The sequence below is a fragment of the Vicia villosa genome, unplaced genomic scaffold (genome assembly GCF_029867415.1).
Source record: "Vicia villosa cultivar HV-30 ecotype Madison, WI unplaced genomic scaffold, Vvil1.0 ctg.004609F_1_1, whole genome shotgun sequence".
In the NCBI taxonomy this organism is placed as follows: domain Eukaryota; kingdom Viridiplantae; phylum Streptophyta; class Magnoliopsida; order Fabales; family Fabaceae; genus Vicia; species Vicia villosa.
In genome coordinates, this window is record NW_026706474.1 from 135,546 (window position 1) to 151,504 (window position 15,959).

Consider the following 15,959-nt stretch of genomic DNA (forward strand, 5'->3'; position numbering starts at 1 on the left):
GTGGCTCATTGCAAGAGTTGTTGGTGATTAAAGTAGCTTTTCAAGAATGGAAGTCATATCTTTATGCTTGAAATGGAATGATTCAATGGGCAATGATCAAAGCACTTGGATAATAGCTCAAAAGCAAGTGTAATCTTCTGATTATGGTGCTTCCAACAAGTTAGAGGACCTGTAATATTTTATTCTTGCAGATTTGGATAAGCTTGGATCATTGTTCTTCATGTTCATGGCTTGAATTTCAAGTGTTATGGTGCCCTATTCACAAATTCATAATTCTTAGCTCAAGCATTGAAAGTTGTTCATTGGATCAAGATCTACAATTCATGTTGGGAGATTTTTCAGTTGCATACTTGAAATTTGAAATTACTTGCCCATGAAGTTATAGCTAAAACACTTGAAAACACTTAGAAATTTTGTAAGCCTTTGAACTTTCTAACTTTGACTTTTGTTGACTTTTTTATTCTTGATTGATTTTCTTGATTTTTATTGATCAAATGACTTCAATAATCATATGTTGGTGATTTTGATCTTCAAAAGTCCATGGTTGACCAAATTTCCTAAAACTCAAAGGGAGTTTTGGACAATTGACTTTTTCCAAATGAATTGTATTTTTGTGAGTTTCTATTGAATTAATCTCTCCTCTTTAAATGAATAACATGAGTGGATTATAATATTGTATTAGGGATCCTTGAATCATAGTTTGAGCTATGGAGCCATGTCTTGATTAAAAGTCAACTCCATAGATGAATTAGGTCAAAAACCCTACTTTGTGCACCAAATGAAATTGGAAGTTGTTAATTTTGAATTGAGCCACTCTTGGACTTGGAATTTGAAGAGTATAATTATTTGAGCATATGAGAATGCTTGAACTTATTTGTGGGTTTCAAAACCCTAATCTTGCCTGAGTATCTTGATTAACCACATACCTTAGGAAACAAGCAACAAGCAAAGCACAATCTCTTTTTTTGTATATTTTTTGTTAGTAAATGAAATATGAACAATGATGATGATGATAATGATGATGGTGATCACACTATGCATAAAATAATATGGGATTTCAGGGTCAAAAATTGGGGTACAACAATAAGCACAAGCATTCTTTTGTTCTTTTGGCTATATTATGTTTATGTATTTTGGATTTACTAATGTTGTACATAATACATAACTTTGTGTGTATTATATGATTTCAGTACCATCTTTTGGCTATGTATTTCATTATTCTAGACATATGTTATGCATTGTTGTTATAAATATGATCTAAATATATTTTTATTTTACCAACTTTTATTTTTAGTCCAATCTCATTATATTTTTAGTCTTCTAAATTGTATGCTACTAATTTTAGTCTCTAGTCTCTTTTAAGAAAAGAACAACTTAGTATATAAACAAATTACATGTAGTCATACACTCGTGCGTTTGAACAATGTTATTAAATTTAAACAAAAATTATTTAATTTAGCATGGGTAGCGCAATGTTATATAATTTAAACAAAAAATATTTAATTAAATATAAGTAAGATATTTTATTTGATAAAGAACCTATATAATGATTATTGTAACACCCTGGATTTCCGCTTACCCCGCAGGGCTTCCGGCCTATAGGTCCGCTTATCGGCTGCCCAGGAAATATTGTTTTTGCCTCCCGCAGGAATCGAACCATGTACCTAGGGGTTAAGTACATATTCATAGCAATTCCTGCTATCAATTGAGCTACTAGCTCAAGTGGTAGCAGGAATTGCTATGAATATCTTTTTAATGTAACACCCTGGATTTCCGCTTACCCCGCAGGGCTTTCGGCCTACCAAGCATGTCACCAGCTTAATCAATAATCCCCCCTAGGTCCGCTTATCGGCTACATATTCATAGCAATTCCTGCTACCACTTGAGCTAGTAGCTCAATTGGTAGCAGGAATTGCTATGAATATGTACTTAACCCCTAGGTACATGGTTCGATTCCTGTGGGAGGCAAAAACAATATTTCCTGGGCAGCCGATAAGCGGACCTAGGGGGGATTATTGATTAAGCTGGTGACATGCTTGGTAGGCCGGAAGCCCTGCGGGGTAAGCGGAAATCCAGGGTGTTACAATTATATGAGTGAATTTATTTAAAGTTTAACCAAAATACTAGAAGGAGTAATTTGTATTTTTTTATTGAGTGAGTTGATTAATATATTCACTTTTCTCAAAAATATTTAATTCATAATAAATTATATTCAATAAAATTTGTGCAATGAATAGTATAAATTCAAATAATTTTTTTAATGTTGTATTAAATAAATTATTCTTTTTAAATTTTTACATAAAATTCATTTATTTTAGAATATAGAATATACTTTTAAAATATGTATGTATATTATAATATCTCTAATCTTTCAACATATTTTTAAAAATATTAAATCAATTTAATAAATTTTATTATTTTATTTATTAAGATTTTCTAGAAATATCATCTGTATAATAAATCGTACAATTTTAAAAAATATACTCTCTTTTATTATAAGTTTGATTTACATATTTTTAAGATTAAATAAAATAAATTATAAATATTAAATAATTCATTTTACTTTTTTCCAAACAAGATAATTAATTCTTATAAAGGTTAAAATATGTACTGTTTTCTATTGTAATATTCACTCGTAATATTTTTCACATATTTAAAAAAGTACTTAATAAATTTAATAGATTTATTTTATTTAATAAATTGATTAATCTATTCATTATTCTCATAAATACTTTATTAATAATAAAATATATTAAATAAAATTTATACAATGCAAATGAATAGTATAAAATGAATTTAATATATTTTATTAAGTAAAATAAATTTTATTTAATAATTTTTTATAAAATTAGAAAGTACCTGTAATCTCTAACCACTCATAATATTTTTTGCATATTTAAAAAAAAAAAGTCAATAAATTTAATAGATAAGAAGGAGAAAGACTTTTAAGTTTGTGTGTAATATAAAATACGATTTGTCTATATCCTTTTGATGTATTATCAACATACTTTATTGTCTAATAAGATTTATACGAAGTATAGGGTAGATAATAAAAAAAATGTAATTAAATATTAGTATTTGAAGTCAAAAGTAAATGATATGTGCCATAAGCGGTATGAAGTGGATTATTGATAATAACTGATATGAGTTTATTACTGGTAGTAAATCAAAATGTTTTTTTTTATATGAGTACAAAAATCAAATTTATTTATAGTATCAAAAATGATATTAATTCTAGGAACTTCATATATGATTAAATAATTTTAAAATAATTAAATAACCATTTAACTTGGTAATAATGCCAATTATATAAATTTAACGTAATTAGTAGTTCGTCAGTGATATTTGAAATGTTATTCTAGTTGTGTGGCAGCCTATAATTAGAAGGCTATAGACATATCGCAACCTATACAAATTTTTAATTGATAAACTATTATTCTATTCAAATAACTTAATATGTGCTATATCTTGCATGCATCTTGCAAAGTTGGAAATCATTCACCGCACATATGATCTCAACCAAATTTTGATGTTCAAATAGATAAAGAATATATACCACACAATCACTGTCATGTTCAAATTATAATAACCTAACAGCTCAAGCAAAAATAAAACTAAAGCATTGTTGTTTCTTCATAACAAAAGTAATATTTACATCTAGTAAGCAATGGCCTCTAAAGTTGATTTTTTGATAATAACAAGCCCTTCCTACAACATCAAAGACCAAAAGTTAAAAAAACAAGTTGTGAGTGAGAGATCATAATGCAACCAACATAACAATTTGTGAAAGAAGGTTCTCATACATTTTGTATTGTAACTTCTAAACTTACCTCTAAATAGAGTTGCCGGGGGACAATATCAGCGAAGGAGAAGGACTTGGAGTTTTTGAATCTTCATAATCCTGTCATATCAATAAATATAGTCATTAATTTTTATACATTATGTACCGATAGTAAAAAAAATCACACATAAAAAAAAGAAAGCATACAAGCTTCATGTCGAAGATGCTCTTGCGCTTGGTTTTTCTAATTCCTTTTAGTCTGAGAAAAAACTTTTGTGCATGACTGGCAACTTGAGTAGCATTCTTCGTCTTCACATAGTTACTTGATATATCCTTCCATTTACCTTTCCCAAAAGTTTTTAAACCTTCCAAAAACGCCTTGTGTTCATTCATTGTCCAATTTTTCACTATAAATTATAATAAACAAATTTCTCAACACTAATATTATTATATTGTGTAATATAAAATGTGTAAATTCATTAAATAATTTACAGGTGTATAAATTCATCTATAAGAACATGGAAGAGATTAGAGTTTAAACAATAATAATTTTCAAAATTCAAGAAAATATGCAAGCATGTTGAAACCACAAATACTAAAGTGTTCAAACTAAATAATCTGTTTCTTGAATTAATCACTTACTGTTGTGTTAGTTGGACAAAAAAAAGAGAACAAAATAATTTTAAAGATTTTCTTGAATTAATCACTTAACTACTTACTGTTGTGTTAGTTGGACAAAAAAAAAACAGAACAAAATAACTTTAAAGATTTTCTTGAATTTAAATCATGCAAACCAAATGTTTACCAATTTGTTGGTTTTCACCATCGAAGCTTCGACCAGAATCATGATTTTCATTCCTCTCGTCATCTTTTTGATTTTCATCCTGAGTGTTAAAACTATGATTCATGGTCGTGTCATTAACTTTAGAGCGTTTTGCTGCGATATTCACCCCAAACAACATTATAAGCCTTTCACCATTCTCATTCTTGCTTGTTAAATCATCCATCTGGATCTTTCTCTTAACCTTGTTTCTATCTTCTTGATTGATTGCAGTAAAACCTTATTTTTCTTACTTTCTTAGATAAGGGTTTTTTTTTTTTTCCAGATATTTTACTATTTATAAAACATACAATAATTTTGGTTTTTGACTTTATTTTACCATACCTGAGTTATAATTATGGCTATGATAGAATAAATTAACTATTTTCCTTATCAAATCTCTTGTGAGAAGCAAAAGATAAAAGATTCAATATATAATAGTAAATCTGAAAAGCTAATTTATCTTTATCCAATACTCTATGTTAATCTATATTAGTCAATCCTAATGTTAACATGGGATGGATCCTAAAAGAAGCATACAAGTGGTATTAACAAGGTAGGCCAAAAATAAGGCCAAAATCTAAGCAACAAAGTCACACAACAATTATACAAAAACTAGCATGGAAATGGTGACAAAAACAATTCAAGCATTAGTACAAAGTGAAATTAAAAACTACTACTTTTTTATGACTTTTTTATGAAGGAGAATTGAATTCTAATTAACCAAAAAAATTCTTGTAAGTATCGAGATCCGTACAATGAATGTTTACGAAGATCTTTCAAAATATATCTAATAGGTTATAGAAACATTAAATTCTATAATACTATATTGACTAGAATATGATTTTGTTTACAAATGGTAAAAGATATATCTTTCAAAATATTCTAATTAGATTAAGACACGTGTGATGCGCGATATTTAATTGATTTTTATTTGTTTTGTATCGAGTTTTAATTAAGTTAAGAATTTTTATTTAATAAACATCAGCAGCAAATTTATATTATAATTATTTATTATAAATTACAATTGAGATAATAATATAAATTAATTACTAATAAAAAAATTTATATTTGCCAGTTGAAAGTGACATACAAGATTTTATTTTGCAAATTTAAATGATATCAATAACGATTTATTTTTTATTTTGACTCTAATGTAATTTTTATATTTGTCTCTCATTTAGATATTTAATTATAAGTTGTTAAGGAAATGTATTTATTTTTAATCTTAAATAAAAATTAAACTTTATTTTTAATTATTATCGAATAAAACATTCAATAGCTTTACAAATTTATGTCAATAATGTCATATTTTTGTTATATGTGAGAAATTATTAAATTTTTTATTTGTCTTTAATCTATTTGTCTGATATGTATTGAAGAGTAATTCAATATTCAAAAGATGAGCATCAGAAGTTCTGATGTGGACTGATCTTCTGATGGTTATTCAGAAGATGTTGTGATCTTCTGATGGTTACTCAGAAGATGTTGTTTAACAGAAGATGTTATCTTCTGGGTCTCATTAGCTTAACTGTTTAGTAGTAAGGGTACTTTAGTATTTTGTAGTACCGTACTGTTTGTACTTTAAACTTGTTCACTAAGTTTAGTATGTTAGGGCCTACGTGGCAAGAATTTTCTTTTGTATAAATAGTCTTGTAGTAGCTATCATTTATTAAGATCAATAACTTTATTCTCTCTCATTAACCTTTGCGCCGTTATTCTCTTTGTCATCATCTTTATTCTTTGTGCACCAACAATTGGTATCTAGAGCTCTGGTTCCAAACACATGGAAACACGAGTGAACATGAGTTTGTGTGACTGTGTGATTGATTTTGTTTCTAGGAAACAAAGTTGTGTTGAATCACATTTTTCTTGGTTGTTTGTGGGTTGGGAAACACTGTGTGAGTTGAGTGAAATCGGATTTTTTTTCTGCACAAGTTTAAAGATGAGTGGAAGCAACTTGAATACCAAACTTCCAGTTCTTGGTGGTAAAAACTGGAATAGATGGATGATTCAAATGCGTGTATTATTTGGTGCTCAAGATGTTCTAGATCTTGTCACTGGGAGACATGTTCCGGTTGTAGCGCATGCAACGGAAGAATAGAGAGAAGCGCAGAGAGAGACGAAGAAGAGAGATCAAAAGGTGTTGTTCTTCATCCATCAGTGTGTGGATGTGAATGTGTTTGAGAAGATTGTTGATTCTATGACGTCAAAGGAGGCGTGGGATATACTGGTCAGGTGTTACGGTGGTGACGTATCAGTGAAGAAGGTGAAGCTTCAATCCCTGAGAAAGCAATATGAGAATCTCAATATGAGGAACAATGAGAAAGTTTCTGAGTATATCTCTAGAGTGATTGTGATCACTAATGAGATGAATGCTTATAGAGAAACTCTTTCTGAACAAGTAATCATAAAGAAGATACTGAGGTCTCTTACTCCTCAATTTGATTATATTGTTGTATCTGTTGAACATTCTAAAGATCCGGAAACCATGAGAATATAAGAGTCGTAAAGAAGTTTAGAAGCACAAGAGTTGCGTCTGACTGAGAGAACTTCTGAGAGAGAAGTTGAGCAAGCTCTGAAGGCTTCTTTTGTCAAGAAGGACCAGAATCATAGACGTAATGATAGATTCCATAAGGAAGCCTCAACTTCTGATTAGAAGAGATATCAGAAGGGAATGTATAAGAAGAAAGTTCAATGTTACTGTTGCAAACAGTTTGGCCATTTTGCTAGAGACTGTTTGGCATACAAAGGAAGGAAATCAGAAGAAGCAAATACAGCTAGAGGTGATTATGATGACGAACCTGTGCTATTGATGGCTTCAGAGTCTGACGGAAGATGTTTGTCAGAGTGGTGGTATATGGACACTGGGTGTTCAAATCACTTGACTAGAAACAAACAATGGCTGATAGACGTTGACTCTGAATGGAGGACAAAGATCAGATGTGCTGATGATAAGTATCTTATTACAGAAGGTATGGGAAACATCAAAGTCAAAGTGAAGAATGGAAAGACGGTCCTGATCAAGGATGTTTGGTATGTTCCTGGAATCAGAAGCAATCTGATGAGTGTAGGTCGCTCATTGAGAAAGGTTTCTCAGTTGTTATGAAGAACAATCTCTTGAAGTTGTATGATTCCAATCAGAAGTTGATTATGCAATCTGAACAGGGAAGCAACATAACATTCAAGGTGAATGTAGAAACAGCTGAAACAGAGTATCAGAGTGCTGAAGGTTTAGAATGTGATAGTAAGTTGTGGCACAAGAGGTTGGGGCACTTGAACTATAGAAGTCTGGGGCATCAAAGTTCTAAGAAGCTCGTACGTGTCATTCCTAAGATTGTAAAGCCTGAGAAGTCATGTGAGGTATGCATGAAAGGAAAAAACTCATTTAATAGATATGGAGCTTCAAAGTTGGTATCTTTTGAAAAAATCACTAAAAACTTCATTTTTTCCAAAGTTCATGGATCTTTTTCACCCATTTCCTTAAAGATATTGAAGAAGCTTTCAACTAGGGATTTGAAGTACATAACAAGAGTTTTCCAAAATGTACAAGAGCATGAAAAAATATGGAGTGGAGCTATGGTTTTGAATTTTGTCATTAGAGGTCCTTAAGCTTGAATTTCAAACCATTTTCACAAATTATGAACACTTTTTGGCAAATGATGCAAGCAATGACCAAATAAAGTGATGCAAGCAAGACTCTAATCATAAAAGATTAGATTTGAAAGAATACTATGGCACTTGAGTTTTTTAACCGTGGTTTAGATTTTTAACCTAAAGCATTAAATGATAATATTCTCTTTTATCTCTTAAGCCAAAACACTTTTTGCAAAGCCAGCTTACAAAGCCTTGTCATCATATTTCTTGGCCTATAAATAGAGATCAAAATCACACCAAAACCTTTCAAAGAATTGGTTTTCTCTTTCTTTCTTAAGTTACAAGTTTCTTAAATTTTCAAAGAGGGAGAAATATCAAATTCCACATCCTTGAAGTTATGGCCAAAGTGTTGGTTCTAACACTTCATAAACATCATTTGGAAGTTGATTGGACCATTCACACCTCTCAAAAACACCCAAAACACAAAATCACCATTCAACCTCCATATATGCACAAAGTGAGCCAAAAACTTGCCAAAAAAAAAAATCCACTCGTGCATCCATCAAATTTCCGCTTGCAACACCTCATATACATCTTATAGAACTCATCCAAATCATAAAAACACTTCTGGTATCGTGCCATTCAAGTTGCCTCATTCAAAAACCAGGCAGCTGCAAGTTGGTTTGTGTGGAACAATTCAGGAGCTTTCAAAGAAAGTTAGGGGTTGGAATACACTCAAGGACACTCAAGGAAGCTCATAGGATCATCAAATCGCACATGGAAACACTCCAGGCAAGAATTCAATTTCCGTGGTTCCACAACATCAAACGCTGCCTTCAAACTCAAGAGTATCCGCTTGGGGCATCAAACAAAGATAAGAAACTCTAAGGAGGCTTTCTGGAAGCTTCTTCCTGAACGGAGATGTGCTATACAAAAGAAACTTCGACATGGTTTTTCTCAGATGCGTGGACACACACGAAGCAAACATGTTAATGCATGAAGGGTCCTTTGGAACCCATTCAAATGGGCATGCAATGTCCAAGAAGATATTAAGAGCAGGATACTATTGGTTGACAATGGAATCTGATTGTTATAAACACTTGAAGAGATGTCACAAGTGCCAGATCTACGCAGATAAGATCCTTGTGCCACCGACTCTACTCAGCGTTCTCTCATATCCATGGCCTTTCTCCATGTGGGGTATCGACATGATCGGAATGATTGAACCGAAAGCTTCAAACGGTCATCATTTCATCTTGGTGTCTATTGATTACTTCACCAAATGGGTCGAAGCAGCATCTTACGCCAATGTTACAAGACAAGTGGTTGTGAGGTTTATCAAGAATAACATCATTTGCTGATATGGTGTTCCCAGCAAGATCATTACTTACAATGGTTCAAACTTAAACAACAAAATGATGAAATAATTGTGTGAGGAATTCAAGATTGAGCATCATAACTCTTCTCCTTACAGACCAAAAATAAATGGCGTAGTCGAAGCCGCCAACAATAACATTAAGAAGATCGTCCAGAAAATGGTCGTCACTTATAAAGACTGGCATGAAATGCTGCCATTTGCTTTCCATGGGTATCGTACTTCAACAGGGGCAACCCCTTTCTCTCTAGTATACGCCATGGAAGTTGTGCTCCCCGTAGAAGTTGAAATACCATCAATAAGAGTCCTCATGGAGACTAAGTTATCAAAAGTTGAATGGTGTCAAAGAAGATACGATCAGTTGAACTTAATCGAAGAAAAACGTATGACTGCTCCATGCCATGGACAGTTATACCAAGAAAGGATGAAGCAGGCCTTCAACAAAAAGGTTCGACCTAGTGAATTTCAAGAAGGCGACCTCGTGCTTAAAAAGATCTTCTCTTTTCAACCGGATTCTAGGGGCAAATGGTCTCCTAATTACGAAGGCCCGTATGTTGTCAAAAGAACATTTTCTAGCGGCGCCATGACTCTTGCAACCATGGATGGTGATGAACTCCCACATCCTGTGAATGCTGATGCAGTCAAGAAATACTTTGTCAAAAAAATTAAAAAAAAGAAGAGAAAAAAAAGAGAGACAAAAAGAATATATATATAAACAATTAACCACTAACATTTTGCCATTAAAAAAATTCAACCCATAATATAAGAATTGCATGCATTTAGCATAAGAGAGAAAGTTATTTAAAAAAAAGTTTTTTTTATGCTAAATATGTTGTTAGGGCAGATGTTAAAAGTACTGTAACTAAAAATAAACATATCAAAATGATATTTAAAATTTTTAAAAAAATTAAATATCCGTATTTCAAAAAAAAATATATTTACAAATAATATATTAATTTATGCTTTTGGAGCATACAACTTTTTCTCAAATTTCTTTATGAAACACGAGTGTGTCATACCCTAATTTTTGCCCCCCCTGAGATGACATATCTTCAGGATTTTTCATCAAGTCGAGGCAAGTATCCAGAACAGCCTAACATTCAATCAAGGGTGTTCAAAGACAAGAAAACTCAGGCAAAGGATCAATCAATAGAGGGATTAGTCTCTAATACAATCATAAGACTCAAAAGCCTCATTATTACACCTATGATTGATTAAGACACCCAGTCATCTAAGTACAGGATTACTCAGATCAACAGACTAGGGTTTGGAGCCTATCAAGGACTAAAATCAGGGATCACCTTTGGGAAACCCTAAAAAGCCCTAAGGGACCATTCAAAGACATCAATCATCTTCAAACAACTCATATAACAAGATCCACTGGACATTACACCTCAGTTCAAAGTCTACAGTCATCATTGTCCTCTGGTCGACAATTAGGGTTTTTGACCTAATTCACCAAGATAGTTGACTTTTAATCAGGGCATGGATCCAAAACTCAAGACATGATTCAAGAATCTCTACTACCTCAATATAATCCATTTACATCATTCATTTGAGGAGAAGATCTTGTTTCTACACAAAAGCCCAAAAAATTCACTTTTGTCAGGAAAAGTCAACTGTGTGGGATCATCATTGACTTTTAAGGTTTTTGGTCAAAAAATGACTTTCAAAGATCAATATCATCAATATATGGATGTCAAAGTCATTTGACCAAAGAAATTCAAAGAAATTCATCAAGGAGCAAAAAGTCGGGAATTAGGGTTTTTGAAGGCATGGTGAGAACTCAAAATTTCACCTACACAACTCAAAAAAACTTCCAACATGAAAGTTGTAGATCTTGCAAAATAAAACAACATCTTACAAAGGAACTTTTTTCAAAAGATCAACCATTTATGAAGTTTTGGAAATTTTGAGGTTTAGGTCATAAACACTTAGAAATTTTTCTAAGTGTTTTAACCTAGTTTTCATCCAACTTTGGGCTCATTTTTCACAAATTTCCCAAATGATTCTAAAGAAGACATAAACTAATGATTTGAAGTAGATGTTTAGGGCTTTCCAAATTGTGTTCAACCTTCTCCAAATTCAATTTGAGCTAGGAGTTATGCTTGTTCAAAGTTGGCCTCATGAAGTAAAATTATAGGTCATGTGCAAATTGGAACTTTGCAATTTTGTGCATTTTGCTTCACTAATGGATGCTACACGACCCATAACACATCTGAAAACATGCCATGCATTCATTTTCACCATGCCATGATAATTGAAGAAGATTCCTAAAACAAGAACATGTGATTATGTAATGATTACTTTTGTGAATTTATGGCAAATTGATGAATCACCCAAGGAATCTTCTCATCAACCAATTGGAGCTCACTTTGCATCTGAATTGTCCCCTAAGATCAGATAGAATCAATGGATAGGGGAGGTGGCTCGAAAATGCAATGATCACACTTGGATATTCTTTGAAATTTCTTCATGGCTAAGAAACCAAACTTGCTTCACTAAGCAAGCTCACTCTCTCACTCAGTACTGAGACATTTGCCTATAAATAGGAGAGCATAATTCAGTAGAAAAACACACCAAAGCAACCATATTCCTTGCTTTCTCTTTCTCTTCTCATGTTCATTGTTTTTCAAAGTTCTTTGGCAAGAAGAATCGTTTTCTTCAAACCAGAGCTCATCTTTGGGAAGTGAACATTTTAACATCTCAAGGGAGGTCATTTGAGGTGATCCAAGCACCTGGATCACTTCTGTAAGTGGAGGAACACCATTGTTGCTCTCACTTTGGAGCATTTGCAGTTGGAGGTCCATGGAGTAATTCAGGAGGTTCTGAGCCAAGCCATCATCCAGGCACACTCCTCAGGTCATAGTGAAGCTAACCAGATGGCTGCAGCTCATCTGTAGCTCCAAATTCAACAACCTCCATGTTCACTTGAAGCTGAAATCGAGGGAGGTCCATAGAGCAATTCAGGAGGATTCAAGCTCCAATAAGCATTCAGTTAGCATCATTGAGTCTCAGGGAAGCTATTGAGATCATTCATTCAAGCCCAGTTGCTCTCAATCATCCTCACGACCTCCATTTTCAGAGGTAAGTTTCTGAACTTCACTTCTTTAATTTAAGCATTCACTGAGTTAAAGCTCGATTCTATCTTGTTTAGCATCATCAGAGGATTGAAAACCCTCTATCATCTTGCATTTATTCATCTTGTTTGTCATTTAATTTCAAATTTAGGGTTTATATGTTCTTAGAGTTTTCTGAGAAATTAGGTAGCTATAGTTCATATAAATAAATGTTAGTTACATATCTGGATTCGTGAGGAAATTTAGAACAAGATTGATGTTTACATCATGTCATTTAGTTGAGAAACCAGAGAGTTAGGATTTTGAAAATCTTTGAGCTCGAGGAAGAAGATGACTATGGCCATGGCGCGCAAAATTTGAATCTGGGGCCAAAGTTTATTTTATTTTGAATGGTATGCGTTCCTTAAACGACTGAACAAACTTGCCCTAGTGGCCTCCCATACGCCCTTAGTCTCATCATGCCTCAAGTCTGGGGTTCGAATCCCCCTCGCCCCAGACTTTTTGATTCTTTTATTTTTCAATGATTTACTAGTTGTTTTAAAACATAACCAAATGAATGCAAGTTACTATCACCACACGCGCGTTGGCTCAGTGGTGTTTGTTTTGAGTGTGTGACCTAGAGGGCGCGGGTTCAAACCCTCCAAGGGCCAAAACTATTTTTTAACACACAATTTCTTTCATTTTCTCACAAACTTCACATATTTATTTAACCTATCAAATTAATTTATTTTCACTTCATTTTTCACACACTTATCATTTAATATACCTATTTTGTGAATAATAAAAAAAAATCATAAAAATATTATTTATTTCATATATTTTTATTAGGTTTAAAATAGTATATTTTAAGTGTTTTCTAAAATACTTTAAATACATATATTCACTTTGTTTTAACCTAATCATTTTGTAAATAAAGTTTATGATAAAACCCTAATTGTTTAGGTCTTAATTAAGTAAAAATCTTTATTTTTACTTTGATTAAGTTGACTTTTGTCAATATTCAAAACTGTTTTCAATCTCTGATTAAACGGATGATTAAGGTTTTCAAACAACAAAACCTTGCATCATTCCAAATCATTTTCAAACTGCTTTTATAGCCAGTACTGTAAAGTACTGGGCCTCTAATAGAGTGTAAGTCCCAAAAACCTTCTCTTCTTAGCTTGTTTTCAAAACTGTATTTTCAAAATCTTCTTTCTGTTTTCAAAACATTCTTCTGGTATTTGAAGGGCATTATTCCCGGTGAAACTCTTCAGATACCTATGTGACCTTTGTCCATCTTCACTTCTTCTGTTTTCAAAAACCATTAACTGTTTATTATATATACTCAACTGTTATCAACAAAACAACAAAAATTACTGTTGAGGCTCTGTACATACTTCTTCAAAGGCCTCCACTCCATCCTGGTTAGGCTTTACAAGCTTTCAATTTACAGTCTTTATTTAAATTACTGTCAAATATAAATTGTGCATATATTAGTTTAGAACTACGTTTGAGTATAAACCTTAGGACAGTTAAACTATATATATATTATAGGAATATGACCTAGGATTGAGAATGTCTTCCCGGTGAAGGCTCTTTCCTAATTAGAGATCTGTAGTTCAAACCCCCAAGATGAATTATTCCCGGTGAAACATCTTGGCAAAAACCTTAGAATCCAAATAAATAGGACACATCCACCCAAAGAGGAATTATTCCCGGTGAAACCTCTTACCCATTTGCTTAGAGCCAAAATAAGTTCAAAACCACATAAGCTTTCTCTTGTGCTATAACAAGGACCCTCGATTAGCCTCCTCTTGGGCTTTGTACAAGGACCCACAGGCTTCTTAAAAGCATTTCCAGCTTCCTCTTGAGCTTGTATACAAGGACCCATCAGGTTTCTTATAAACATAGGAACAGGTCTTTAGTCACCTTTTAGCCTACCCTGGTGAGTTTCTTCCAATTTAAACCAGACTTTAAATAAGCTAAGTTTTGTCTCAATTTTGCGTTGAGTACACCTTTTGGAATGAGAGACATGGACAGTCTCTGTCACCCTTATCTTCATCAATCTTCCTTAGCAGAGTCTAGGATCCATGCTTTAGGTCATCCTCAGCATTGAGTCAGCCTTCATCTTGGACTTTAAACAAGAAGTCTCCATTAGATAATCTTTCTGCCATTCATTTTTAATAAATTCCCTGGAAAGGGTTAGCCTCCAAAGTCAATTAAAATCAACCTCCTTTTCAATAAAATCCCTGGAAAGGGTTAGCTTCCACACATTCCTTCATTTTTAATAAATTCCCTGGAAAGGGTTAGCCTCCAAAGTCAATTAATAAAAATGTCAATAAATAAAGATTCATTTCTCTTAGGAGATAATTTCCCCAAAAGAGTCAAAACCCCTGGAAAGGGTCAGCCTCCAAAAAACATGATAAAGTCAGTCTTTTACCAAACAATTTCTCCAGCTGAGTCAAAATCCCTGGAAAGGGTTAGCTTCCAAAGAAAAACAGTCTTTTTTTTATAAAATAAAATCTTCTCAGTAGAGTCAAAACCAACAAAAACAGTTAGCCTCAACCTTGGGCTTCATACAAGGCACCAAACAATAAAACTCCCCTGTCAAGAGTCAGCCTCAACCTTGGGCATTGTACAAGGCAGATAATAGAGTCTCCCCAGTGAGTTCTTCATCATTCAGAAGCCACAACCTTGGGCTTTGTACAAGGCAGATAAACCATACTTTCATGTGTCAAAGATTCCTAACACCTAGGATCTTTTCCCCATAGAGTCATTCATACTCAGTTTATTTAAGAGTCTGCCACAACCTTGGGCTTTGTACAAGGCAGAAAATAATGTTTTCCCTAGCTAGAGTCAGCCACAACCTTGGGCTTTGTACAAGGCACATAAAATAGAGTCATTCATTCAATTATCCTCAACAGTTAGCCACAACCTTGGGCTTTGTACAAGGCACATAAATAGAGTCTCCCTAAGTAGAGTCAGCCTCAATTCTGGGCTTTGTACAGAACACAAAAAATACCCTGTAATTAATCCCCATTGGAGTCATCTCCCAGAGTCAATAATAATTAATTAATCAATCAAAAAGCCTCAAGCTTGGGCCTCATACAAGCCAGCTAAAGTCAAATCTTTTATACAGTAGATAGACATAGCTTATCTCTATAGAGAGATATTTTTACTACTCTACCACATTCAAACAAACAAACATTTCAATTTCAATTTTAATCAAGTCTCCCATTTAGGATTTTGAAAGGCATGAGCTGGCAGTAAAACCCAGACATGTGGTAACTTTCCCTAATTTGGATGAGCATCTTTCTTTCATTGAAG

At 32.9% G+C, this 15,959-nt stretch overlaps 1 protein-coding gene across 1 annotated transcript; it reads right to left on the bottom strand.

The window, feature by feature from the left end:
* Positions 1–3,832: 3,832 nt before the first annotated feature.
* On the bottom strand, positions 3,833–4,788 carry LOC131642188 (transcription factor MYB1R1-like). Its single transcript, XM_058912462.1, has 3 exons — positions 4,587–4,788; positions 3,989–4,188; positions 3,833–3,901 (listed from the first exon to the last, which is right to left on the bottom strand). Exons 1-3 carry the CDS (start codon positions 4,786–4,788, stop codon positions 3,833–3,835), a joined length of 471 nt encoding a protein of 156 aa, XP_058768445.1.
* Between the last annotated feature and the right edge of the window lie 11,171 nt (positions 4,789–15,959).

Coding starts and splice junctions, on each gene's coding strand:
- LOC131642188 (XM_058912462.1), bottom strand. CDS start 4,788: ATGGATGATTTAACAAGCAAGAATGAGAATGGTGAAAGGCTTATAATG. Junction 4,189..4,586: donor TGGTGAAAACCAACAAATTG/GTAAACATTTGG, acceptor TATAATTTATAG/TGAAAAATTGGACAATGAAT. Junction 3,902..3,988: donor GCATCTTCGACATGAAGCTT/GTATGCTTTCTT, acceptor TTGATATGACAG/GATTATGAAGATTCAAAAAC.